The sequence below is a fragment of the Cryptosporidium andersoni genome (assembly GCF_001865355.1).
Source record: "Cryptosporidium andersoni isolate 30847 chromosome Unknown contig_1, whole genome shotgun sequence".
Taxonomy (NCBI): Eukaryota; Apicomplexa; class Conoidasida; order Eucoccidiorida; family Cryptosporidiidae; genus Cryptosporidium; species Cryptosporidium andersoni.
The window spans coordinates 464,318-473,733 of record NW_027122907.1 but is presented as its reverse complement, the minus strand read 5'-3'; the positions used below and the strand labels follow the sequence as shown (position 1 = coordinate 473,733).

The 9,416-nt window shown below is 30.0% G+C and overlaps 4 protein-coding genes across 4 annotated transcripts; 2 read left to right on the top strand and 2 right to left on the bottom strand.

Annotated features, from left to right (window-relative positions):
* Positions 1-6: 6 nt before the first annotated feature.
* Positions 7-3,989, bottom strand: cand_038910 (uncharacterized protein; the record flags this gene model as incomplete). Its single annotated transcript, XM_067214112.1, has 2 exons — positions 7-35; positions 161-3,989. The coding sequence occupies 2 exons, from the start codon at positions 3,987-3,989 to the stop codon at positions 7-9; spliced, it is 3,858 nt and encodes a 1,285-aa protein (XP_067066840.1).
* A 482-nt stretch (positions 3,990-4,471) lies between these two features.
* Positions 4,472-6,358, top strand: cand_038900 (succinate flavoprotein subunit; the record flags this gene model as incomplete). Its single annotated transcript, XM_067214111.1, has 1 exon — positions 4,472-6,358. One exon carries the CDS (start codon positions 4,472-4,474, stop codon positions 6,356-6,358), a length of 1,887 nt encoding a protein of 628 aa, XP_067066839.1.
* A 259-nt stretch (positions 6,359-6,617) lies between these two features.
* Positions 6,618-7,247, bottom strand: cand_038890 (uncharacterized protein; the record flags this gene model as incomplete). Its single annotated transcript, XM_067214110.1, has 1 exon — positions 6,618-7,247. One exon carries the CDS (start codon positions 7,245-7,247, stop codon positions 6,618-6,620), a length of 630 nt encoding a protein of 209 aa, XP_067066838.1.
* A 222-nt stretch (positions 7,248-7,469) lies between these two features.
* Positions 7,470-9,233, top strand: cand_038880 (uncharacterized protein; the record flags this gene model as incomplete). Its single annotated transcript, XM_067214109.1, has 1 exon — positions 7,470-9,233. The coding sequence occupies one exon, from the start codon at positions 7,470-7,472 to the stop codon at positions 9,231-9,233; it is 1,764 nt and encodes a 587-aa protein (XP_067066837.1).
* Positions 9,234-9,416: the final 183 nt, after the last annotated feature.

Sequence of the window (9,416 nt, the reverse complement as noted above, 5' to 3'; positions counted from 1 at the left end):
TGATTATTATAATTTTGTTGAGGTATTAATACATCCTGATTTGGTATTTGTGTTGGTATTCCTCCTTGATTATTATAAATTTGTGGTAACCCTTGGCCTGGCATTTGTATTGGGAAATTCCCCTGATCAACATTATTTGGACCATATTGTAATGGCTGACTTTGAATTTGTGGTATAAAGCTATTCTGTTCCATAGCTTGCTGATATCCTTCTTCAAATCCTTCTTGAACTTGTTTTTGTCTTAATTTTTCCTGTCCTTCTGTAGAGAATTGATCAAAATTCGGTAAGATTGCTGAAGCTGGACTATTATTTATTTCATTTACATCTGCTAAATTTCCATTGTCAAACTTTTTAGGAATAAAGGTTTTTGCAATATTTTCTATTTCTGGTATTGCTTCTGATGCCAGTTCACCAATAACCGGTAAAGTTGACATAAAAGGTATTGGAAGTTGCCTAACTGGTGCGCTATGAACATTCGATTCAATTTCACTCAATGGTTGTATATTATCATCTAAATCAGTACTCAATTCCAAATATGGATTATGTTCTATAGATTCGAATTCATTACCATTTGTTGCATGTATATTTCTTGACTCTTTTGTTGTAAAGGATGTTTTGAGTTTATTACTTGAACTACTAATTGCCGTATCTTGAAGGGTACCCACTAAACCATTATTTTTAGAACTCATTAAACGACTACTTTCAGCTTTATTACACTTCACATTGAGTTCCATTGATATCCACTTCTTTTGAGTTGTATCCCATAACCTCCAAATTTTTGGAAATTCATTTCCTAAATCCCCACCACCTAATGCTATAAAACCATTTAATGGTGTTAAGTCATAATCGAGGAACCATCCAGTTTTATTTAGTGGAGCATCTGCATAATATATGTATATAGGACTATCTATTGGTTTAGTATATTCGTATAACTCCAAAGTATGTGTATTGAAATTGCCATTATTAAAATTCTCTGAGTTACCATTACCTCCATTAGTAGGTACTTGTTTCCATATTCCATTAAACATAGAAAGTGAGTCTTTAAATCCCGTAACATTATAACTATTACATGAACTTCCAGTTCTTAGGGATTCTTGTAATCTTCTTACACTTGATCCAATTGTAATTCTTTTAGGTCTATTCCTAACCCCTAAAGTAGAATTAGATACATGTTTATTTTCTAAATTATTTGTGTGATACTTATTAGTATCCTGATTTATATTATTATCATTACATCTAACATGAATTGGCAAATTTGATAATACCTTTGATGAGCTTGAAGTCACAGAATTTCCGTTAAATAATCTCTCTTGAATATCTGAAAAATCTTGAGTTAGTATAGATAACCATTCTACAAAGTGTCCATCTTGTCCTTTATTAAATGGTGTTATATACCTATTTGTATTAAATGCTACAATATGTAGTTCCTGTTCATTCAATTCGGTATTTTTACCACTTTTACTCTGTGAATATTCTCCAATTTCAGATTCCATAGATGTTATTTGAGATATATCATCAGTTATTACCCAGATTCCTGCAGTATTATCAAAATATAAATACCATATACAACCTGTTTTATCATGATGAGTATAATAATAGTAATAATAGTTATATTGAACTTTATTATCCTGATGATGTATAGATCTAGTATTATTTAGATAATTAGAGACTTGGTTATTTAAAATTTTATTCTCAGAACTACGCTTTGTTATATTTAAACTTGTTATATCAGTTTCTTTTTGATTTGATTTATTATAATCTATCTGTATTTTTTGTAAGTTCCACTTTCCATTTAGTATACTAAGTTGTTTTGGCCAATTATCCATTACACCAATATTGCATAAATCTAAAGATTGAGTTAATTCTTTTCTAGACATATTTTCGGCAAATTTAGTTTCTTTAAGGCACTTCACTCTCGTTATAGTGTTTATATATGCACCATTCTTAGTATCTAATTTATTTAACCAACTTCCCTGATTCATTTTATTATCTTCAATAAAACCTATTATTGAATTAGTACTATCATTTCTCGTACAAATCCATTTTGTACCGATCCAATAGAATAACCTAATCTCCCCATTACTTTCTATTTTAGTCCAAATACTTAATTTTCCATTTAACTTTTGCAATTTAAACACACCAGAACATGATATTGCCTCAATAGATGTACCTATAATTTCAATATAGGGGCAATCATCCTCATTAATATGGAATTCACCTTTAGGTATTGTCTTAGGTACAAAAAATAGCTTGGATAAGTCTATATTTGGGACAAAGCTTGTTATTGGAGATTTTTGGCTACATATTACTGGTTTCTGTTTGATAGCATTAATGTGCATCGAAGATTGTGAATATTTAGAATCTTTATTATTAGATTTACAATATACATCAACAATTGAGTAACTGGAAGATAAATTTTTATTAATTTCCTGATTATACTCACTCTCAGAATGTAACTGATCTGCTGTTAAAATCCATCTTCCAGTGGAGGGTATAGTTGAGTCATTGAAATTTACAGCCACTAGCATCCAACCACTATGTAATATACGATTACTTCTAAGAGATGCAAAAAGATCTAAAGAATTACCCTTAATAATAGACGTCTCATACCTCTTGTGTATTTCCCATTGCAGTTTATATGAGTTATATAACATTACTAGTGAGCTATAAGGTTTAATATATATAGGACGAATATCACCATTAAATCTATCTGCCAAAGTTCCAACAGTAGACCATATACCATTAAGTGTAGCTCTAATAGACCATCCTTGCATTGATATATTATCACAGGAATTTACATCTTCTATCTGTTTAACTGAGGAACATTTAAGCTCAACTAGTATTGTTTCTGGAGATTCTTTATTAGTTTTAGATAAATCTGATACCCAAACTAAAGTATTATGATTACCAATAGACGTCAGTTGTACTGGATTTGTATCATACATATAACCTAAAACTTTATTTTCTACAGTATTTATACATACCCATGTATTCTCCCTCCAGAATAATACTAATCTATTTCCATTTATATCTAAACTTGTCCAATATGTCTTCTGTTTATTACTTCTTGGTATAGAAGTAAAAATACCTTCACAATCCAATTTTTTTACGTGCATCTCATTATTCATAGACTTAATTTCTAAGTATTTGCAAGAATATTCAAATGGACTTTCACACATGTTATCAATATTTAATGATTCTTCATTCATAAAAGTTGCGGAAACCATACTTAAATCTCTAGTTCTTGTGCTGGAATTTCCAACTTTGTTGCGATAATCACTGAATGATAAAGGTCGCAATTTCCCATCATAACATTGTGAATATATATTCACGTTCAAAAGAGCATCAGATTTCATCCTATAACCAGGTGGACATCCCTTTTCACAGTATTCACCATGTTTAAGTAACCCTGTACATGTTGAAAAATTTAAAATTCTGTGGCCATTGTTATAAGTTATTTTTGGGGCTGTCATACATGATGAAAATTCTTCACATGGTCTACATGCCCCTCCACAATCTACACCTTCTTCATTATTATCTTTTACAGAATTCATACATGATGGATATACAAATTGAATATGAATTGGCCGAATATATGAGGGACTTAATGAAAGTTGCCATATATTCCCCAAATGTAATGGGTCCAAAATATCCACATTTTCTATTCTATATGCAATAACATTTTCCCCTGATACAAATACCCATACTTGCTTGTTCATTTTATTATGGTAAGAGTACAAATTAAATTTTGGAAATCCCTTTACTAAACTTAACATCAATCTTTCATTGTAATATCCATTTCCACTTATTTGCACATATTCATTACTTCTTGTTCCATTAGTATTTGGAATATAGCCACCTGCTATTGGTAGGGATGGTGGATAAGGTATTACAGTAACATCTTCAAGAGAAAATGGTAATGGATCCGTATATACTTTATTAACCAAAATAATCCAAATGTTTAATAGGAGTATATAGGATTTTAACATCATTTAGGTCTTTTAAAAACAAAGTATTCAAAAATAACTATATATTAAATTGCAGAAAATATTTCTAAAAATATCTTATATCTTAGTATAATATATAAAATTCGTATATTCTACTTTTTGCATGCAATAGAAAGTTCTTAGTTATTTGTATACCGGTATAAGAGTATCGAATATAATATTTAATGCCGGTTTATATTAAAAAGAAATTAGTGGGTAATTATTGCATGCATGTATGATTTTTATATTGAAAGTTGAAATAATAATTTAATTTAGCAATCTAACTTAAATGATAACGACATTAATGGCAAAATCTCTAATTGTAATCCACTTCTGTTAGATGTTTCTGCTGACAATTTAGAGATCCCGCTTGAAAAAGGTAGCTTTGACGCTATCTTCTTGAGGGATGCTCGAAATATCAGAAATTGAAGATCAAAATATTCTATACTGAAGAAAACCAAAGATATAAATATCATAATAAGTAGATGAATTTTATAACTGGTAGATTCCTTCCAGGTTTGCATCGCAGCTTAAATAATATTCAAAGATGTCTATTACACTCAGAGAAAAGATTGATCACACATAAATTTGATGCCTTAGTAATTGGAGCTGGTGGATCAGGATTACGTGCAGCTACAGGCTTATCAGAGCTGGGTTTTAAAACAGCTTGTATATCAAAAGTATTTCCAACAAGAAGTCATACAGTTGCAGCTCAAGGTGGAATTAATGCAGCATTAGGAAATATGACAGAAGATGATTGGAGATGGCATGCATACGATACAATCAAGGGAAGTGATTGGTTAGGAGACCAAGATGCTATCCAACATATGTGCAGAGAAGCCTGTGATGCAGTTATTGAGCTGGAAAGCTTTGGATTACCATTTAGTAGAACTGAAAAAGGGTTAATATATCAAAGAGCATTTGGAGGACAATCTCTAAACTATGGTAAGGGAGGGCAAGCTTATCGTTGTGCTGCAGCTGCAGATAGGACAGGGCATGCAATGTTACATACACTGTATAGTCAGGCTTTAAGACATGATTGTACATTTTTTGCGGAATATTTTGTATTAGATTTAATAATGTACCAAGGCCAATGTTGTGGAGCAGTAGCAATTTGTTTAGATGATGGATCTATTCATAGATTTTATGCAAATGACACAGTTATAGCAACAGGAGGGTATGGTAGAGTATATTTATCATGTACAGCAGCTCATACGTGCACTGGTGATGGGGGTGCAATGGTAGTAAGAGCCGGCATACCATTACAAGACCCTGAATTTGTTCAGTTCCATCCTACAGGTATCTTCCCTGCAGGATGTCTAATTACTGAGGGATGCAGGGGTGAAGGTGGTATACTAAGAAATAATGAAGGAGAACCATTTATGGCAAGATATGCTCCAATTGCAAAAGACTTGGCTAGTAGGGATGTTGTTAGTAGAAGTATGACGATGGAGATTATGGAAGGACGTGGATGTGGTGTAGATAAAAATTACATACATCTAGACTTAACTCATTTACCACCCTCTATAATACATGAGAGACTACCTGGAATTACAGAAACTGCAATGACATTTGCAGGCGTAGATGTTATGAAAGATATGATACCAGTATTACCTACAGCTCATTATAATATGGGTGGTATACCTACCAATTGGAAAACACAAGTAATTAAAACTGATAAAAGCACTGGTCAAGATAATATTGTACCTGGTTTATATGCAGTTGGAGAGGCTGCTTGTACAAGTATACATGGAGCTAATCGTCTTGGAGCTAATTCTCTGCTAGACTTAGTGGTATTTGGAAGGCAATCAGCTCGCACAATATCTCAAGTATCTAAACCAGATGGAAAACTAAAATATCCAAATATTCCAGATTCAATATCAAATGAGTTAATACGTAGAAATATTGATAATATTCTTAACTCAAAAGGAGATATTCCATATTATGAAATATACAATAGAATGCAGAACACTATGCAGAATCATGCTTCCGTTTTCCGAAATGGAGATTCACTTAAAAAAGGAGTAGATACAATGATTGAAGTGTGCAAATCATTTGAAAATATACGTGCACCTAAGGAAAAAGATTTGGTATGGAATGTTGAACTCATTGACATACTAGAGTTACAAAATCTTCTTTCACTAGCTACATTAACCATGATGTGTGCCGAAAAAAGAACTGAGTCTCGTGGAGCTCATTGTAGAGATGACTTTAAAGATAGAGATGACAAGGAATGGCTTAAACATTCTCTCGGTTGGCAAACTTCCTCAAATATTCGGGATGCAGAATTTGATGTCTCATACAGAAATGTGCAATTACAACCACTTGATGAGGAGATGAAATATGTTCCTCCAGCTAAACGAGTATATTAAACAATACTAAATCAATCATAATTACAATGTTATATTGCCAAAATATAGCAATTAAAAGTATATATTATAATATTAATAAAAGTGCATTTACACAATAAGTACTTTGTCTATAAATATACAATTATTGTCATTTATTTTGTCATTACATACCTTTATAAACTTAGCTCTTTTTAAAGAAAGCAAGGTCCCAATCTTGTATTTTAAGAAGATTTATGTATAGATAAGTTATATAACTATTTATTAAATAAATCATTATTTCTTATTGCTCAATAGTATAGTCTATATAATAATTTGCCCATATATTCTCTGTATCTTGTGTACTTATCTTATTATCTAATTTTTTAAAGCCACTTTCTATAGCGTCCTGAATATTGTCATATCTATTAACTAACTTAATTCCATGAGTTTCAAAATAACTCATATTATTGTCAAGTTCTCCTATTTCTTCATTAGTATCATTTTCTGAGTGACAAGAATTATTGACACTTGAATCTGCCACTATTGAACTTTTTTTATTCCACTTTTTAATTTCTTCTTCAATATGAATATCAAATATTCGTTTCCCTGTAGCGAAATCTCTACATGAATCTATATTGAGATTTTTCTTGTTAATCTTACGTTTTTGACTTTTTATAGTCGTTCCAAAACCTCCTTTACCCCCCACTAAACGCCCCACTACTACTTGAATAACTTTCCCAAATAAATTGCATAGTTCAATAGAATCTTTAGTTATTGGTTTCCCATTTAAAAGTAGATAAAAGTACTCATTTTGGTTTTGTATTTTTTCACCAACAAAGTTTTTTAGCTTCTCAGCATTAATAGTTTTCTGATCGAATTCTTCATACTCAAAAGATCGTAAATTCCCATTATAACATATATGAAGGTACATCTGAAATATAAAAACTCATCTCAATATTATAATAAAAAATATATCAGTTTGACCTTGTAAAGAGAAATCTTGTAAAGTATACGCGGTTGGTACCTGGAAAAGAAATCCACGAGGTTTTTGTACCGATATTCCGGTATTCAAGGGGGTGCATCGAGCATGTAACATTTAAAAAGTATTTTAAATATCTACTTAGTATTATCATATATTTAAGCTTTATTGAGTATGGATAAAAAAATTCAAACATTACAACAATTTAATAAGTATAAAAAATGTAGGAATTGGCCAAATAATGATTTGACGCAAAATAAGATAGATATCCCCACACTACTTGGTACTAACTCAATATTTCACTCATCTAACTCCAATATGAAATACACATATACACATGGCTACTTAGCACCAATATCATCTACTGGAATAACATCTACAGTCACTACACCTAAAGATCCCAGTTCGAAGTCTCGCTTTCCAGTAAATGTTATGCTAAATAACAAAATAATGAAATGCAAAAATATTGAATCTTTACTTAATTTAATATTTACACATTTAGGATCTTTTAATGAAGTAAATATGGTTACTTTATTACATAGATTAGCTATAAAGTGCCATGATAGTCATGTAAAACGAAAAATAAGACAAGATGAGAGATTTGGATTACTTTTAGATAGTTTAATATACAGACTTGGTTATTCAGGATCATTTTTACCTCAAGAACTTGCAAATACAGTTTGGTCTTTAGTAAAGATTGGTATATATGATCATATAATATATGATCTAGTTAGTAATGAAGCAGTATATCAGTTAGATCGGTTTATTGCTATTAATCTGAGCATGTTGCTCTGGTCTTACAGTAAATCAGGTAAAAAATATAATTATTTATTTATTACTGCTATTCCAAAAGTTTTAAGTGAATTAGATAATTTACAATCTCAACAAATATCAAATATTATTTGGTCATATGCAAAAATTGGCTTAATATCTCCACATCTATTTGAAAATATTGCTAAACGCTGCACCAGTATACTATCAGAATTTCTTCCAATCCACATATCTATGACTGCCTATGCATTTGCATTAGCGGATATATGCCCATTAAAATTATTTTCTATGATTTCAAAATTAAATATAGAATCTTTTAATCATAAAGCTTTAGTTCATATTATTTGGTCTTTCTCAATAACTAAATTCTCTCCTTCTTTGAATTGGATTCAATGTATTTGTGAAGATAATAAACTAAATATCTTATCATTACATGAAATTAATCTTTTATTATCATCTTTATGCCTTAACTTTATTGATGGATATGTTAAAATAAAGATATATGTTACAGAAAATACTCAACATGAAATAAATGATGATTTTGTTCTATTATCAAGAGCTTTGGCTATTAGAGATCGTAATCCTGATATAACATGTATTGAATGGAATCATTCTTTGCCTTTATTACATCCTATTGAATATTTTACCTCTAGATCTTTAGATAATTGTAAAGCAAGACAAATACTTTGGCATCTTATTGATAAACTAACAGAAAAATTATTAAATAAATACCAAACATATAACGATATTTTAGATATTATATGGCTATTATATATTATTGGTAAAGATATTAAGACAATAAGGCATCATATTTATGAACATTCAAATGCAGTAAATATTAACGATATAGATTCTTTACTTCCAGATAATGATCAATATAATATTGTTAAAAATGTATCTTTAGATATAAATACATTTGTAATAGATTCACCTAAAAATAATTTACAAATTGTCAGTCCTACATCTACTTGTTGTACTATAGATGAATGGTTTCATGGTGAAAATAACAATATAACTTCCTCTAAGGAAATAGTTCAATTTCAAGTACATGAGTCTACAAATCAAAACCAGTATAATTTACTAAAAAATATTGTAATGATTTCATATACATTATTATTCACAATAATTGTCTTATTTAACATTACTCAGATTAACAGCTCTATATAAAAAAAGGTTCCAAATACAATTTCTATATTTACTCACCACCTTAATTTATTAAGTATTTTTAATTTATGGATTTTTTTTAATTGATAAGATTAGATTAAGAATAAGTGAATATTTTTTATTTAATATAAAGTGGTTTTGTAAAACATTCACTAACCTTATAAATCGGTGCCTATTTTCGTAAAT